The sequence below is a fragment of the Juglans microcarpa x Juglans regia genome, chromosome 5S, assembly GCF_004785595.1.
Source record: "Juglans microcarpa x Juglans regia isolate MS1-56 chromosome 5S, Jm3101_v1.0, whole genome shotgun sequence".
NCBI classification, from domain to species: Eukaryota; Viridiplantae; Streptophyta; class Magnoliopsida; order Fagales; family Juglandaceae; genus Juglans; species Juglans microcarpa x Juglans regia.
Window position 1 is genome coordinate 1,490,051 of NC_054603.1, and position 18,860 is coordinate 1,508,910.

Sequence of the window (18,860 nt, forward strand, 5' to 3'; positions counted from 1 at the left end):
CATGTAATTACATAAATGCAGATTAAGAAAAAAGCAGTAGACAGCAATGCTGCTGCAAAATTTGTGAATGAGGGGCGGAAATTCTCTTACTTGGAAGGCTCCAGGAAGTGACTGCTGTACATCCATTACAGGGTTAATAAATGGCGATGATTGAATAGGAAGTACATCAGAAGTCTGAGATATAACAGGCAAGATTGTTGGAGGTGGCGGCATTGGAGGTAAAGGAGGTTGATTTGGAGGAAATCTCTGGTCATAAAGTCCTTGAGATCCCATAGCCCCAGGCACATTAAAAGGAATTTGTGGATTGTTATTTGCATAAATCTTTTGTGGAGTCATCCTAGACTCCACTGGCAATTGCAAAGATGATGCTGACGAACCACTGTAAACAGAGGCAGGAAAACCAGAACTACCTGTTGCTGCTGCAGAATCAAACCTGCCTGAGATCTTAACTGGAAAAACATTTTTTGTCTCATCGGACTGCTCAAAATACTTCTTATCTGAAGAAACACTTGGTTCTCGAGTCAATCGCATTTCAGGACGCGAGACTGACATAAGTGAAGAAAACTCACTTTGGGCATTTTCATCAACATTAGATGCTATTGTAGTACTCAGGTGAGAAAATTGGCTATTTTCATTGACATCACTCTCTGTCTCTTCAACAATAGAGCGGGGAGAACTTTGCTCCCCTATAAGTGGGGCAGGCTGCTGTAGATTATCGTCTGGCTGAGGAAAGGGCAATTTGTCATCAGATTCTGACTCCTCTCCATCAAAAACTATATCAATTCCCTGAAGTTCATCATCTAGCTCTGTTTTCAATTGCTTAGACTTGAATTTCTCCAAATCTGCGCCATTCTCAGGACCTACATTCTTCCCTAGTGCTGCTGCCTCCCCAACAATTGTTGCCATTGGATTCTGGCGTTCCCTTTCTAAGGCCATAAATTTATCCACATGTATTGAGGGCGGCCTTCCACCAGTAGATCCAACTCGTGGGACAGCTATTACATTAGAATTACTAGTATTATCAATACTTCTTTCTCTTGCAACATAGTCATCCACATGCATAGATGGTGGCCTGCTGGTATTTGGCTTCCGCCCCCTGAAGTTGTCCCTGCGAGTAGAACCAGAAGGGGCATTAGATGGTCCCAATCCCCGTGGAAATGCACCTTGGGCCACAAGCTCAGCTGGTGAATTTTCTCCTCTAGCACGTTTACTTAGACTGTCCACTGAAGAAACTTTTCTCTTTCCATGAAAAGCTGTCTGTGATGATCTATCATCAGGACATTCCCACAGGAACTTGTCTCCTAGGTAAAGATAATCATCATCCTTTTCAGCACTGCCATCAGCCATCCGATATATCTTTGATGAACCCCGAACATAATTTGGCAACAAAATAACATTTTTACTAGAAAAAATATCATCCACCTTAACAGAACCGGTAGGCTTCTGCAACATTAACAACAATGTCTTTGCAGACTCTGTGGCCTACAAAAAATGATAAAGGTATTGGTGAAGTCAGGTAGTAAACAAGCAGCCAAGAGGAAAAGTAAAGAACGTAAGCAAAGCTAAATTTTAAATTTAACTATACCCGATACAAAGAGGTGTCCACGTCAGAGGTGGCTGCATGGTCATCAGCAGTGATCTTTGAATTCAATAAAGTAATCATTTCTTGGATGTAATTAATATTTTCTTCAGAAAAGCCATCAGTCCCATGCATATCATCAGGAAGCCCAAAAAGGAATTTCAATGCAACAACACTGTCCAAGTTCAAACTAACCAACAAGCATACTGTAAGTCTAGCCAGTCAAATCAATTTTCAGAGAATCAATCTATGGAAAGATGACAATAATAAGTACAATCAAATATACTCCATCTGAGACTATAGGAAGAGTTGGTGGCAGTAACTAAAGATAACACGTGATAACTATGCTCATACAGAAGACAAGGGACATATATCCTCAAGTCAACTCAGATCAGCAAGTATTTTGCCATTCCGGCAGAAAGGATTGAAAAAGCTAGTAAACGAAGAAATCACACAGCAAGCAAAGCTAAAAGCCTAAAACTAAAATCAACAGCAAGTTCCTAGCATAATAAACTAACAGAGGGCCATCAACTAATTGCCAATGACCATTGCTTCAGTTTATTTTTGATAGGTAATCAAGAAGTTTTATTAATAGAAGTAGGCAAAGCCCAAGTACATCGGGAGTATACATGAGAATAACCTAATTAGAGTTCACAATCAAAAGTAGAAGATCATGGACATTCAGCCTATTACGAACAATCGCCCTCGCCCATAAGATCAAAGTTCTAAAAAAGAAAACTTTAAGCTCATCCATTGTTCTCTCATGATCTTCGAAGTTTCTATCATTTCTCTCCTGCCAAATACACCAACACATACATATAGAAACCATTCTCCAGATTATTGCCACTTGTGAGTTGCCTCGGAGGCCTCTCCAGCTTGCAAGGAAATCCACCAGTCTAAGAGGCATGACCCATGACAAGCCAATTCTTGCTAAAAAATCATCTCACATGGTCCTGGCCACCTTGCAGTATAAAAACAAATGATCTACTGATTCACCATTCTTCTTACACATACAACACTAATCCAACACCAGTCCAACACATTGCCCGGCGTTTCCTTAAATTATTTGTGATGAGAATCTTGTCCAAAGATGATGTCTATACAAAAAAAAAAAAAAAAAAAAAACTACTTTTGAATGAGCTTTTGTCTGCCATATACTCTTCCACGGGAACATGGTCATTCCAAGGCTCATTACAACTTGGTAAAACAATCTAACAGTGAATTTACCTTTCTTGGAGGGGCTCTAGCTCATCTTATCTATAATACCCTCTGTCATGCTTACGGAATACAACACCTCGTAACTCTATGATAGTCTCCAACTCCCAATCTTGGGCTGCCCTAATGAATTCTACATTCCATTTAGGGGAGCCACTAGAAAAGACCAAGAGATCGGCTATCGCTGCATCCTTTTCTCAAGCAAGCTCAAAAATTGCAGGGAATGTGTTCTGGAGGCTTTGTTCACCCCACCGTTTGTCATACCAAAATCTAACACGAGTCGTCGCCCATAACAATATCTTCATGTCTTCGGAAGATCTCCCAGTGTCTCCTTATGTATTTCCACAAACCCACCTGATGTGTCATGTACCTCATTCGAGCACCATCCTCCCCAAACTGTAAATCTATAAAGGACTTCCATAGGGCCCCTGTAATAACCCCCCCCCCCCCCCAACTGTTAATAATAAAATCATTTTTAGAATTTCTCGAGGAAGCCGGAGTTCTACTACTAAACTTGACTTAAAAATATTTTCTTTTATTCTAAAGGAAGTGCCAAGTATAAAAATTCCTTATAATAAATAGAGTCGTTTTGTATTAAAATACTAAAATCGTAAATGAGAGTGTACAGAAGCATTTATTAAAATTTCTCAAAGTTCGTGCCATAAAAAATTCATATCTTAAAATCTTTGACATGATCTAGGCCACTTCACGCCTCCCTGGACTAAGTCTTGTTCTGCGGCTATTCCTTCATAAATATGCTGACCTGGGGTGGTTTAATAACATAAAAACAAACTAAAATGAGTCGATGACTCAATTAGAAACCCATCAAAATGTAAACATACTTAACATAAAGTTTTTCATAAAATATTTCATGCTGAGAATTTAAAACCATGATTGTTCGTGCATACGCTATGACATGCATGGCTTGTTTTGAATTATCTTACTTATCTGACTTATCATACTTATCTTGCTGGCCAACATACTTAACCCTGTGTGCAAGATTGTGCACCAGCTCCACATCCCGTCTTAGTTCCGTGGCTTGCACATCCACCCAGAAATCGCATTGGTACCATACATCTGAATGGCCATCTGATTAACTGCTTTGAGTTTATCTTACACTTGATCTTATGAAAACTTACATGTCTTATGCAACTTGAGATGCATAATACATACATAACTATAATATGCAGAATAAAACATAATGAATGACGTGCTTGCAAATATCATGACTGCGTGGTACATAAAGACTGGCTTCCAATGAACTAATTTTAATAATAATATATATAACTAGCTAACATATGTTAATCCTAATTTATGATCAAGCTGCTTACCTTGTAACGCTAATCCGATATTTTCGGGATGCGGCTGATTTCCTTTCATGGGCTTGGCCGCTGCACTTACGGAGGTTTATGATTTTTTTCCCAAATAACACGGAAGTGATATATTTATAGAGAGATTTGGGAGAATGTTGACAAGTTTGAATTGGACTCGGTTAATACATGTAGTGACACTAATCTGCTAAACACTCAGCCGTGATCATCTAAGAAGAGAGTTTGAATTTAAAAGCATGAGCTAGCAGTTCATTCAATGTAGGATTGACAGTGACTGAAACTGTGTAGAGGACTTCAATCAATGATAATTTTAAATTGAAATAAACTTCTAATGGCCGATATTTAAATTCTTAAAGGATCTTAACTCGTTCAATAAATAATAAATGAAATTTAACCTAGTTATTGAGCCTAATTAGAACTCCTAATCAACCTTAATAATTTATCGTTTATGGATTTATCCAATATGGTCCATTAAATATAATTTAGGCCCGATAAAAATTATCAATATTCCGACTTAAGAATTATTGGGCCAGGTCGTTACAACCCCCCTTTCGTGTCAATACCTCTACAATCATTTACCCAACAGGGCTTGGTTGAATTTCATTAAGTTACAAATCCTCAATCCACCCCCCCCCCCACAAACAGACCAATTAGTTGTCGCCCAACACAATATGCCCGAGATTTGCTCCACGGAAGATAAAAGTATCATCAGCAAAAGGCAAGTGAGAAATATCGATGGAACCAAAATCACCATTCCCTACCGGAAAGCCATAGAGAAAACCACCTTCCACAAGACCCGCAATCATCTTACTAAGAGCTTCCATGACGAATAAAAAAAAGTAAAGGAGAGAGAGGATCCCTCTGTCTCAAACCACGGGAGGAGTCAAAGAAACCTACCGGTGAGCCATTCACCAAGATAGAGAATCGAACTATAGAGATGCAAAACTCTACCCATTTCTGTCATTTCTCCCCAAAGCCACATCTTGCAAGTAAATAAAGTAGGAACTTCCAGTTGACATGATCATAGGCTTTCTACATGTCTAATTTGCAAAGTAAACCAGGTTCTCAAGATTTGAGTCGTTCATCCCAAACTTCATTTGCAATTAAGACCGAATCTAGGATTTGTCTACCTTCGACAAATGCGTTTTGCGGCTTTGAAATTAACTTTTCCATCACCTTACTCAATCGATTTGCTAACACTTTAAAAAAGATCTTAGAAACCCCCTTCACAAGGCTAATGGGCGGTAGTCTCTAACATCCACAGACCCCGTCTTTTTGGGAACGAGTGCAAGGAAAGTAGCATTAAGATTTTTTTCAAATCTAGCATTTGTATGAAAATCTTGGAAGGCCCACATAAGGTCTCCCTTAATCACTTCCCAACAAGCTTGGAAGAAACCCATGGTAAAACCGTCAGGGCCTAAGGCCTTGTCACTAGCCATGCCACGGATTACTTTACCGACTTCATCTTCCTCGAAAGGCCTCTCTAGCCACCCCACACACTTTTGATCTAATGCTGAAAAGTTAAACCATCCACATCCGATCACCAATTGTGTTGTTAAGATAAGAGGTGTTGGTAGTACTGAGCGATGTGGTTCTTGATGAATAATTGATCCAAGGACACTGCACCATCTACCATCAATATCAATAGCGTTATTCCTCATATGAGAATTAGCCACCCTATGAAGAACTTCGTGCACTTGTCTCCCTCCTTGAGCCATAGCGGTATTGATTTTTGTCGCCAAGATATCTCCAGCATTGTTACTCTTTCAAGTTCAATGACTACCTAGCTCTTGCGGGTTTTCTCAAATTCAGAGAGAGTTCTTGCCTCCTCCTCACCCTTCATACCCTGTAGCTCCTCCAAGAGAGAGCGCCTCTGTTGCATCACATTGCCAAAAACTTGTTCATTTCATTGCTTCAAATCTTGTTTCAGCGCTTAGCTTTCTTTCCATTATGAAGCTTGGAGAGCCTTGGAAATTGTAAGAACACCATTGTCTAACCCTACCTACAAAACCATCAAATTTAAGCCACATATTCTCAAATTTAAAATACTTTGTACCCCCTTGGATGCCTCCAGTCTAATATGATGGGGAAGTGATCAAAGCATAACCTTGGTAATCTCCTTTGAGTTACATCTGGAAAATGTAACTCTCAGCCAGGAATTAACAAAAACCTATCACTCTTTAACCAGGATGGGAATTCTCAGTTGTTGGACCTAGTAAACGTACCTCCAATTAATGGAATATCCATAAGCTTCTGCTCTGAAATGAAATCAGAAAATTCCCACATGGTAGGAGTGATGCAGGACACACCCGATCTTTCACTCGGGAAGCGAGTTACATTGAAGTGCCCCTATGCAACTTGGTAACTCCCACCAACTAAGATGTCCTGCCAATTCTTCCCACAATGACCTTCTCTCCTAATCAACATTAGGGCCATAAATTCCAATGAATGCCCATTAGAAACCGTCTTCTACAAGAGCAAGTCACAGTGAACTCACCCACACATTCCTCCACCCTTTCCACCATCTTTTATCGAACATAATTAGGACAACACTAGATGCTCCTTTCGATCGCAAGTACGACCATCCTACATGTTGACCACTTCATAAGCCCCGAACTAATTCCCTTGTGATGAATTCCAATTTGATATCCTGTAAGCAAATAATATCACCCTTCCATTGACGAAGTAAAGTTTCTAACTTGGAGCCATTTATTATACTCATTGCTCCTTTATTTTTCATGATATTATTTTTGGCTTCATAAAGCAACCATCTTACCTCTTATCAAAAAAAAAAAAAAGGGGGGGGGAACCATCTTACCCCTCCCCTTGAGACACCCCCAGTTAGAGCTCTTCTCCGGTTCTCCCCACCTTCATCTTTCATGGCCCACATAAGCCTCTTGAGTTCTCTCTTTTTTTAGCCGAATTAAGGGATGGATTGGATTGTGCATATCCAGCCTCTATTGTTGTGAGTAATGCCATAAATTCATCTTCAAAACCCCACTGCTTCAGTTTATAATGCAATATACACCTCCAAACAATTGATTGTCTATGTATATACCCCTGATGTTAATTATGCTCTTAAGTACTGGATATAACAGCTAATAACTTCATGCTAAGTAATTTTCTATCCCACAGAAAGGTTACATGCATAAACACGTGCACAACAACACAACAAGCAGTAACCTTTCTCAACCAACAATCCTTCCCATAGTTTGAATCCCATACCTACGACATGCTATAAATGGCATTGGTAGGCTATATGGTAGGCTGTGAAAAAAATTTCATGACACTAGTTTGATAAAGAACTCAAGCAACTAGGAGTGTACAGAATTCGGTCCAAACAGGACCGAACCGGACTGAATATTGTACTGGTCGGTCTCGGTCCCAAAAATTGTGGATCGAAGAAATTCAGTCCGGTCCGATCCAAGATTTAATATATTTTTAATAATTTAATATATTATTTTTATATAGTAATTATATAAGTTAATGATGTAATTTTTATCTAATTTATTATCAAATAATATATGCTATTAATTAATAATAAATCGTAAATCATGTGATAATTTATGTGATTATATGTAAATAGTTAATACATCATACATTCATACACTCTACTATTTACACTTAATTAAAGTAATTAGGTGATTTTTTTTAAATATCTAAGTTGCAAGCAAGCATGAATAATCTATATACAATGAAATTATTTAATATTCATTAATCATATATAAAATGTATGACATTATTAATAATTATGCATACTAAAAATTAAAATCTAAGTTAGTAAGTAGTAACTATCGACATCATAAATATAACTATAGTTAAAATATTTTTTTAATGAGTTAGTTACATGAAAATGTATTTGCATCAGCCCATAGCCGCAGCACACCTCATGTGCTGTGGTAAAAATAAAAAAAATTAAAAAAAAAAAAATATTGTGAGGTGCACTTTGGCTGTAGGCTGATGCCTAGAAATGCTCTAGTTACATAATCCACATTAATAATTCACTTAATTTTAATTTTAGTAATTTAAATAATTTTTTATTAATTTAATTGTAAAAAAATTGAAACAAAATAACAAAATAATAGGGCCGGACCGACTGGACCGATAGTTACCGGTCTGGTCTGGTCCGGTCCAGGAAAATGATGGTCCATCAACCCCCCCCCCCCCCCTTTCCCAGACCGGACTGATTTACCCCAACAAGCAACCACTAACAATGGTAGCTTTTACATGCTACACACCGATGGCCCACTAAAAACTTACAATTACATAGCTATAGATTTGCCAAAGTCACTGTCTACAACCCAACAAATCAAATGTATGAAAACTAATCACTACAAAACTTGAAGTTTGGGCCGTGAAGAATACATTGCACAGAACATAACATCTTTTCTTAGGTTGATTAATAAAAATTGCTAATAAATACAGAAGAAAAAGGGCAAGCAAACAATAATAAGGTCACCAAAATGACAAATTAATGAACATAAATGCAAGCAACAAAGTGGTGGTGACAAACCTTTTGTCAACATAAATCCAAATCTATAGACAAACACTCAAAACCACCTCTCCTCATAATGCATAAAAGAACTCACCTTTTCCCATCAATGCAAAAGCGCACAGCACTCAAAAACAAAGCGTCAACAGCTTCTATTGCATCCGATGACAAACCATCTTTGGTATCGACTGATGTTAACAACTTTTTCCAACAGCTTAGCATAGGGGGGTGCCTTCTCCACTCAAATTCACTAAAAAGATTATCTTTGCCATCCCTTTCATCTCCTCTCCCTAATTCAAGTTCCTGAATATCAGATTGAATATGAAAGGAAATAGCCACTAGAGCACTTCGACCTTCACTGCAAGAACCCAATTCACCAAAGGCTGCTAGACATGCAAGTAACTCTTTTCCAACCGGTAGGACCTGGAAACAATCAAACATCCAATGACTGATAGTGATCTTTGACATTTTACGATCAAAAGAAAAGCATTTTACAACACAAACTTCTATCAAATAAGTAACAACATATATATAGCAGCATGAACTTAGAAAAATGAGCTTCATTTATATGAAAGGAACAAGTAGTTACCGTACAAAACTTGAGGACATAACGTAAAATTAGTAAAAAGTCTTCAGCACTCAAAGTTTCAAAATTGCACCTGACAAACCATCAATAAGTTTAAAAGTTATATGGTTAGATTCACCAAATATACAAAAGAATAAAAAAAAAGGAATATAAAACACATTACTACTCACAAATTGGGTCTGCCAGGGTATTGCCTGGGTGTTCGAGCATTACAAAGTAGTGAGATGAACTTGAATGCAGGGATGCACCAACTAATCAAAGTAAACCCACATTTAGTCGAATATTTACTGTCTGGAATATGTTTTGTGTCCAAATCAATGGAATCAAAAACCCTCTCCAACACTTGTGTGAGCATCTGAACAGCACCTTCCTTCAAGCATAGAGCCTGCAAAAGAATGTAATTGTGAGTGAACCCAACACAGGATAAAAAAACCCCATATATGGTAAAAAAATAACAATAAAACTAGTGAAAGATTAGAAAACCTTGCCACAGGGATGCTCCATTAAGCCAGCAAGAAAATCAAGAAATTTGTAAACCTGAAAATTGGGAAAAAAGAATTACAAGTGGAAGTACCAGGCTAGATAAACACGACTGTAATGTGCAAGATAATCTTCACCTTGTAAGCATCCATGTCCGATGGAGAAGAGGAATCAGAAACACAAGCACGAGTCCATGAGAATATGGGTCGCAAAAGTACACAAGCATTCTCAGCATTTTGGCAAGCAATGCGAATTATTAAAACACGTAGCATATCTTGAATGACCACCAATGCCTATTAAAAAAAATAATTAAAAACAGAACCCCGAATCCAATTCCACCCTTTGTCAACAGTGTCAGAGAAGAGAGAAAAAACTAATCCAGAGGAAAGTGACATACAGATATAGCATATTGTTGGATAATTTGGGCAAGTTTGTCAAGCTGTGGTGTCAATTGGCTAAGCAGCTTTTCAACATGTCCCGGTTCTAGATACCAGTTGACCTGTCTCTCCTTCCGAGGCCCCAATAAAGTTCCAATGGCCAATGTTCTAAATGCACACAACAAGGGCGTCCCATTTTTCCAAAGCCAGATACCTTCTTCAGGAAATAAATCATTCTTGCAATACAAAAGAGATTTAAGAATAAAACTAGTCAACCATCACAAAATGCCAGTCAACGCATTGACAATGCAGGAAAAAGCATATGAAACATATCAGATAATAAACAGAACCAGAATGGAGAATAAAAAACAATCAAGCTCATCCAGTCAACAAGAAGACAACATAAAAAATCATTGCGTACTTATAATCATAGCATCAATGACATTATATGAGAATGGAAAACTTGCATACCAAAAGACACAGCAAACTGGACGTTTCTTTTGGGCCCAAGGCCAGGAAAGAAGCAGCATGAACACTGGCAAGCAGGGAATGGAAAAGGCCAGGAGTCCAACCACATACTGGCCAAGAAGCAAGTGCCGACACAATCAGATGGCACACGGCTCCAAAACCAAGTGCAGAATCCGGATAAGGAGAGGACAGGTCTGCTGCACATGCAGCTAGCCTTGGACTACAAAGTAAAAAAATAAAAACTAAATCATATACAGACAACATCGCCACAGCTCTCAATTGCAAACAGAAGGAAAATCAAAATTACCTTACTTCTCGATGCAATCGTAAAAGGGCATTCATTAGTTTTGCATTTCGGTGTTGCTCCTTAGCTTCCTATAGGCATGGCAACGAAACAAATTCTATTCAAACACAACTTTGGTATAGGTAGAGAACATCATTAAATTCATAATATTACAAGAGAAAAGTCAATTGTATTAGAAGAAATTTCCTTTTTCCTGAAAGATAATAAGCCGATTATACAAGAAGAAATACAATAAAAACTATTAAGTACTAGTCTCATATCAGCCAGGCCAATTCTTATGTAGCCACAATGGCAGTCTTGAAATATTACATGTCTGAAGAATATTGGCACCTTGCACCCAGTGAATCATTAGAACAAAGAATAGTGGCAGACCAAAGATAAAGATGATATCAAAAGAAACAGGCCAATCTCATGCACTAAACAAGAATATTATTATACACCAAATACTGGAAATCCTCCCCACTCCTTGATCTGGATAGAAAATCCCCTGCATGTAACATTAAATAAGATTACTGAGGAAAAAGGTTCATTATCAGCACGCTCCTCGGAACTTGACAGCAACTGACCACGCAGACACCCTAAACTTCTCGGTTAATTATTATGAAAAACCAACTGCCCGGCATCTGAACAGGTCTACAATTTCATCAGTCACCCATTTCTGTTGCAACATTCTCACATAAACACCTTTTCCAGCACCATATAAACTTACCTGCTTTAGAGCGAGGACAGTGCTTAAATCCTAGAGGTTATCAGAGGAAAAGAGCTTAGTCTATTTATGTTATGTGGAGCCAATTTCACTTGACGTCTTACGTTCTAGGTGTTGGGTTCATGTAACCTTTAAATTTCAACACATAAGGATAGTCAAACAGTTCCACGATTATTTTTTTTTTAAATGGCTCCATCTTCGAGGCCAGAATTAAGCAAAGTTTCCACTTAACAAAGCTTGCTAAATTGGTTTTGAACTACCTATGTCACATGCAGGGCTGTCCCAGCGGCTAGGCAAATTAGGTAAGGAGTCCTCCAAATAAGAACTGCTAGGAAATAATACTAAATGTATGCTAAGAAATGAAAATTCCTTTAATGGCCGCAGTAGATAAGGGAGCTGTGCATAATTAAGAAGCCAGATTCTTAAAAGACATACCTGTAATTTTTGCAAAAGGTTGATCAGTAACACCAAAGAAGGAACCAAAAGATCAACTAAGCTCTGCTCACGATTACGTTCTAATAGTAAATCTGATGTAGAATTGCACTCTGTGCCCTCGTCAACAAGGTAATCTGTTCAAGAGAAAACAAGAGGATGATGATCAAAAACAGCAGACATCTGCCGAGACTATGAAAAGTATATGATATTACAATGCCAAGGGCCCGCTTTAATGCAAATAAATTAACTAGTAGAACGATAAAATTCCAAGGAACAAAAGATGATAACAACGACCTCACTGCACTACAAACAACAGTGAAAGAAATTCAATTAATTATATGCATAACAGTATCAAATATGATATTGGACAAAAATTTAAAAAAAAAAAAAAAAACAGATAGCGGCCCATGGTACCTAAGTATATGCATCTATATATGAGAAATGTTAGGCCTACAAAGAGTATTACAACAATGAAGCTTACAAAGTAACATAGCTTGATGTGTCAGATCAACTTTATAATAAAAAAAATTACAATCTGACGTACCACATTAAAATACGTCAGTTTGTAAGTAGAATTTTGTAATTCTCTTTGTACGTCTAGCATTTCTCCTATAAAAATATTTCCACAAGTTTTCTTGCACACACACAATCCCATATAAGAAACCCTTTTCTAGTAAGTATCCAACAGAGTATCAAATAAGCCCCAGCAAGGTAATGTTGTGGTTGAACGTAATGATGAAGAATCTAGTGCTGTCTCACCCTTGAGTGAGTCATCTTTGCTTTCACCACATGGAGGGTGAAAGGCGTTTTACGATGGAAGCAAAATCTTTCGCATTCTCATTGGAGGGTGGTAGTAGTGTTCGCATTACTGAAAGAAGTACAAGAATGGTTATGTTTATCGTCTTAAGTAGGACGTTGGCTACATGGGTGGTACAGATGGTGGAGGAAGAGTTAGCCTCTCGTTGACATGAAAATTTCTTCAGGCAAATGAGGATGGGGAATGAAGTCTTCACCATTCAACGACACATTAACTCCAGGGCTTGTTTCTTACACTTAGGGATGTAACCGGTCCAGTTTTAGACAAATTTTGGGACCGAAACAGTATACACCAGTTTTGCATTTTCAAGAACCATTACCACACCAGTTACCCTCCTAAACTGGTACTTCAAGTTTTACCGGGTCCAGTTTGGTCCGATTTTCTGGTTTTTAATATATATTAAATCTCTAATCTCTTATACTTATATATATTAATATCTATAAATATTAGTAATACATTAATACTATTAGTATATAGTAATACTATTGGTATAGTACTATCACTATATGTTAGTGATAATATACTAATTAATATACTAATATATATATTAGTATTATTAATATATTTATCAAAATGAATATGTTGAGAATTTATTAAACCATAAAATGTAATAAATATATATTTTACATTTTAAAACATATGATCAAATAAATGTTCATGTTTAAGATTAAAATTTTATAGTATATAACATTATTTCATATATAATTATAATTTATAAAAATTATATATAATATAAATAATATTAAAAATATATAAATATGCGAACCGGTCCGATCCGGTCCTAGAAAACATAAAACCAAGACCGGACCCGTTATGACCGGTTTTTAAAATGGAAGAACGGATCCCGGACCGAACCCAACCGGTCCAAAACCAGACCAAACCAACCGGTTCGAGCCGGTTTTCCGGCTGTCCAGTTTATTTTTACAGCCCTACTTACACTTGGCAACTTGTGGATGGGATTGTCCCTAAAGGTTTGAAGGGCAGTGGTTGGGAGGATTTTGCTTACCACCTCGGAAAAATTGCTAGCTTCCGAAAGGGAAGGAAGACAGCTAGGGACATGTAAGCAGAGAGATTTCTACCCACCAAAGGCACCACCTACGCCTCGGTTCTGAGTTTGCCGGCAAGGAATGACTCTGCCATGGTGGCCGACAGGGCTCAGGTGAAGGATACACGGCTTGGCAGTGAAGGAAATCACAACAGCAGGCCTACCTCTACATGGGTGGTAGGGGAGCCTCCGTCGCTGGTGCAACGATGGGAGATTTAAAAGGGGCGTTGTGGGCTGTCAGAGGCCATTTGTCAGGCATATATGAGGAGATCTTTGCACTGATGAGGAAAGTGGACTTGGGCTTACGAGAGGTTATGGGCCAAGGCAGTGGACTTGTGCAAAATGAGGAACCTGTGAAGAAGGGAGAGCCCGAGCTGAATTTGGTCAGGGTTGTGGAGACTTTAGCTAGAGGCTATGGAGCGCCTGCTGGACAGGGCCTGAGCAAAAAGGGCCCTGACTCTTATCCACCAACACGAGCTGGGCCTGCAGTGTGGAGAATCGCTTAGGCCCACCAACTTTGTTTAGTGGGCAACGGACTCATCTTGGGCCCGAGTCTCATCCACCTTGGGCTCAAGAGCCCCAAATCGGCCGACCACCACGTCGACTATCCCACCGGCATCACAAAAAAGGTTGATGACCCCCTACGACCCTAGTGGCCCAAACAAAGCACTCCTAAAGGACACAATGGCGACGACGCTCTTAGGGTTGGCCCAAAATGAAGTTGCCACCTATTCTCAGGCCATCAGAAGCTCGTCATCGACACAGAGTGGGCCATCCTCCTCAGGCATTCCCACAATTTGTAACTTGGACCACCTCTCAACCTTGGAGGGAGTAAACAGCCGCGATGAGGTGGAGGCCTCACCTAGGCTATCTCATGTCGAAGCCCCCGCTGGACTCCAACTCTCACAACCTCTGGAGGCTCCCTCCAAGACCCATGATCCTCACTCAACGGTGGCAACAACCGAGGGCCCAGGACCCTCTTGCAAGGGACCACTCACGATGGCAGCAACTGAGATCCCTTCCAGGGTTTTCTATGTACGGTGGAAGAAGAAGAGGAGACTGTTTCTAAAGATGAGGCACTCTCGGACGACGAGGCATCAATTGGGTCAGATTTATACTTGGCTTGCAAACCATCCAGAGATATTGTTCCCTTTCTGAACTGGGGGACCCAGGGGATGACTCCAGTCCTATTTGTTCTCTGTCTCCAGTGCTTATGTGTACTGATTCATAGTCAAATTGGGTACTGAAGAAGGTCGATGAAATCCAACACTGCATAGGGATCTCCTGTGACAGATTCGAGGATCAATTTAAAGCGCTACTTACGGCCATTGAAGCAGGACAACCCTTCATAGCTAGATCTGCCACTAAAAAAGAAAGGGAGCGTAAGAGGCTATCTTATTCCATAAACTATGAAACAAGGGAAGAAAGCGCTAGCAGGGGGAGGTATAATGACAAGACAAACCTAGGTGACCCATGAAGCCGAAGATCCTTTCATGGAATGTTCAGAGTTTGAATAACTCGAACAAACGCCTTAGAGTGAAGAACTTAATAGGGGATTAAAAGGCAAACATTATTTGTTTGCAGGAGATTAAATTGAAGTATGTTGACAGGAAGATAATAAGTAGTTTATGGAACTATCCTTATGCGGGATGGACTAGCCTTGCTTCAAAGGGGCTTCAAGGGGCATCATAGTGATGTGGGACAAGAGTATAGTTGATTTGGTGGAGGAGTTTATTGGAGAGTTTGTGGTAGCATGTTCTTTCACAAGTTTGGATGATGGTTATGGGTGGGGATTTGTAGGAGTTCACGGACCTAACAATGACAACAATAGAAAGCTTCTTTGGGATGAGATCACTAGTTTGTGTAGCTAGTGGGATGGCCCGTGGTGCATCGGAGGTGATTTCAACATCACTCAGTTTTCGAGCGAAAGGTCGAGGGCTTCTAGCTCGAGGTAAGCTATGGCCGACTTTGTAGCTTTAATTTTCGAGCTGGATTTGATTGACCTACCTCTAGCTAGGGGCGACTACACTTGGTCTAATGGGAGGGTCTCCTTTCTGGGAGGCACACTTTCCCAACCTATGCCAAAAACGCCTCCCCAAGCTTTGCCCGGACCACTTCCCACTCTTCTTGGATTGTAGGGGGCCTCCTTGAAGGGCGGAGATACTTTAAATTTGAAAATATGTGGTTGAAGGTAGAGGGGTTTACGGATAAGATTAGATCGTGGTAGTCCTCATATCAATTCTCGGGTACTCCTAGTTTTGTTTTAGCCGAGAAACTTAAAGCCATGAAAAATGAGCTGAGAAATTGGAATACGGAGGTTTTCGGGAACCTCTACAAGGCAAAGCCCTTCGGACTCACCCCTACACTACACGGAACTGGTTAAATCATTGGCTTTTCACCAGAAGGTGTGACCCCAAATGATTGTTTGCACCCATGAGGTGTTGAACCTTGGACCTTGAAGGGAGTGATACCCCAAGACCAAGGCTTTCACCACTTGGGCCAACCCCTTAGGGTTAAGTTTTCGGGAACTTAAATGACCAAAGGAATAACCTTTCTCAGGAACTGCAGGATTTTGAGGAAAAATACGTGACTAGGGCCCTCCCGGTTGATGAGAAGGCAAGGAAAATGGTTGTAGTAGCTGAGCTAGAAAAAATACAATCATGGAGGAGTTATCCTGAAGACAAAAATCTCGAGTCCTTTGGTTGAAGGAAGGGGATAAAAGCACAAAGTTTTTTCATCGAGTAGCTAATTCCCATCGAAGAACCAACGCCATCGAAGTTCTTCATTCGGAAGGGAGGGTTCTTTCAGACAGAGTAGCTATAAAGGATCACATTGTCCATTATTATGACCAGCTCCTAAAGGAGCAACATCATTGGAGGCCCAAGGTCGATGGGCTGATTTTCGATTCTATTGATCCACCGAGTGCAGCTTGGTTGGAGAGACCGTTTGAAGAAAATGAGGTGCTTAAAGTGTTAAAGAAGATGGAAAAAGACAAGGCCCCGAGTTCAGATGGTTTCACAATGGCTTTCTTCCAGGCTAGTTGAGACATTGTCAAGGAGGACATCATGAAGGTCTTTCTCAAATTTCACTCATTAATGAAATTTGAGAAAAGCCTCAATGCTTCATTTATCGCCCTTATTCTGAAAATGGCAAGGTCGGTAGAGGTGCAAGATTTTCATCCCATAAGTTTGGTGAGTGAGGTTTACAAAATCATCTTAATAGTGTTAGCCCAGCGGTTGAGCGCAGTCATGGGGAAGATCATCTTGACGTCCCAAAACACCTTTGTAAAAGGAAGGCAAATACTAGACTCGGTCCTCGTTGCTAATGAATGCTTTGGCAGTAGAGTCAAAGCCGACATTCCAGGTATCTTATGCAAATTGGATATGGAGAAAACTTTTGATCATGTAAATTGGGATTTCTTGGTGTATATACTTGGCAGGTACGGCTTTGGAGAAAGGTGGTGCCAGTGGATGAAGCATTGTATCACAACAGTTTGATTCTTTGCTTTGGTTAACGGCACTCCTGAAGGCTTCTTCAATAGCTCTCGGGACTTGAGGCAAGGGGACCCTTTATCCCCTCTCCTATTCATTTTAGTAATGGATGTTCTAAGTAGAATGTTGAAAGGGATGGCAGATAGGGGCTTCATCTCGGGGTTCTCTGTACGCAGCTCCTCACATGGTAGTCTATCAGGGCTCATTTGTTTTCACAGTTCATTTCAACTCATCTCATCTAATCATTACAACTTTTTCAAATTTTCACACAAAATATAATAAACAATTCAACTTTTTCAAATCTCAATTCCATTTTTTCAAATTCCAAAACAAAAATAATATTAAAAATATATATTCTAACAATATTTTATTCAACTTTCATCTCAACTCATCTCATCTAATCTCAAAAAACAAACGCGACCTCAATCTCTCATCTACTTTTTGCTAACAACACTGATTTTTTGTGAGCCAGACCTGATCAGATTTGCTCCCTGAGAGCCCTCTTGCTCTGCTTTGAAGATGTCTCCGGTGTCAAGGTGAATCTATCAAAATCTGAAATCATTCAAGTTGGCTCGGTTAATAACTTAAACGACTTGGCTGCCATTTTGGGTTGCAAGGTATCATCCTTGCCAATGAAGTACCTTGGACTCCCTCTGGGAGCCCCTCATAAATCCAAGACAATGTGGGACGGGATTGTTGAGAAGATCGAGTGCAAACTAGCGGGTTGGAAGAGACTTTACTTGTCCAATGGTGGCAGAATCACTTTAATTAAGAGCACACTCTCCAATCTCCCCACATACTTCCCATCTTTATTTCCCTTGCCTGCAGGTGTAGACTGGAGAAGATTTTTCGTGATTTCCTATGGGGCAATTTTGAGGACGTGAAAAAATTCCTTTTGATCAAGTGAGATAGGTATGCAAACCTTTGTCCAACGGTGGATTGAGGGTTCGTAAATTGAGAACTTTCAACAAGGCTCTCCTAGGAAAATGGTTATGATGGTATCATAGGGAAAGAGATGCCCTTTGGAGGAAAATTATCAACGTTAAATATGGGAGCATTGGGGGAGGCTGGTGCTCTAATGAAGTAAGAGGGGCCCACAGCGTGGGTGTGTGGAAATTTATTTGCAATGGCTGAGATGACTTAGGACAGGTTTGGGGGGTGAGATGAGAATTTTGTGTTTTGTTTGAAAGTTTAAAATATTATATTTTAATATTATTATTGTTTTGGGATTTAAAAAAGTTGAATTGTTTATTATATTTTGTATGGAGATTTGAAAAATGTGTAATGATGAGATGAGATCAGATGAAAATTTTGGATTTGTCTTGTGCCCCAAATCAGCCCTTACTTGCTAATTGCAGGTTCGCAATGGGTAAGGGCACACAAGTCAGATTTTGGTACGATACTTGGTGTGGCAATGTTGCTTTGAACATCGCTTTTCCCCCTCTTTTCATGATTGTGCTCGATAGGGACACCGCAGTTGTTGATAATATGGCCTTCTCCTCTGACTCCACTTAATGGTCAATGAGATTTATTA

The 18,860-nt window shown here is 39.5% G+C and overlaps 1 protein-coding gene across 3 annotated transcripts in view; it reads right to left on the reverse strand.

The window, feature by feature from the left end:
* Positions 1-18,860, reverse strand: part of LOC121268441 (protein virilizer homolog) — a 29,945-nt gene that overhangs the window by 2,803 nt on the left and 8,282 nt on the right. For all 3 annotated transcript variants that reach the window (XR_005941160.1, XM_041172720.1, XM_041172721.1), the window contains 11 exons: positions 11,974-12,107; positions 10,836-10,903; positions 10,532-10,748; positions 10,081-10,296; positions 9,821-9,976; positions 9,687-9,740; positions 9,374-9,588; positions 9,207-9,276; positions 8,715-9,040; positions 1,586-1,769; positions 91-1,482 (listed from right to left, as the gene is read on the reverse strand). Coding sequence is in view for 2 of the 3 variants with exons in the window: in XM_041172720.1 (XP_041028654.1) it covers positions 91-1,482; positions 1,586-1,769; positions 8,715-9,040; positions 9,207-9,276; positions 9,374-9,588; positions 9,687-9,740; positions 9,821-9,976; positions 10,081-10,296; positions 10,532-10,748; positions 10,836-10,903; positions 11,974-12,107 (3,032 nt within the window). In the remaining variant the exon portion in view is untranslated. The remainder of the gene's footprint in view (positions 1-90; positions 1,483-1,585; positions 1,770-8,714; positions 9,041-9,206; positions 9,277-9,373; positions 9,589-9,686; positions 9,741-9,820; positions 9,977-10,080; positions 10,297-10,531; positions 10,749-10,835; positions 10,904-11,973; positions 12,108-18,860) is intronic.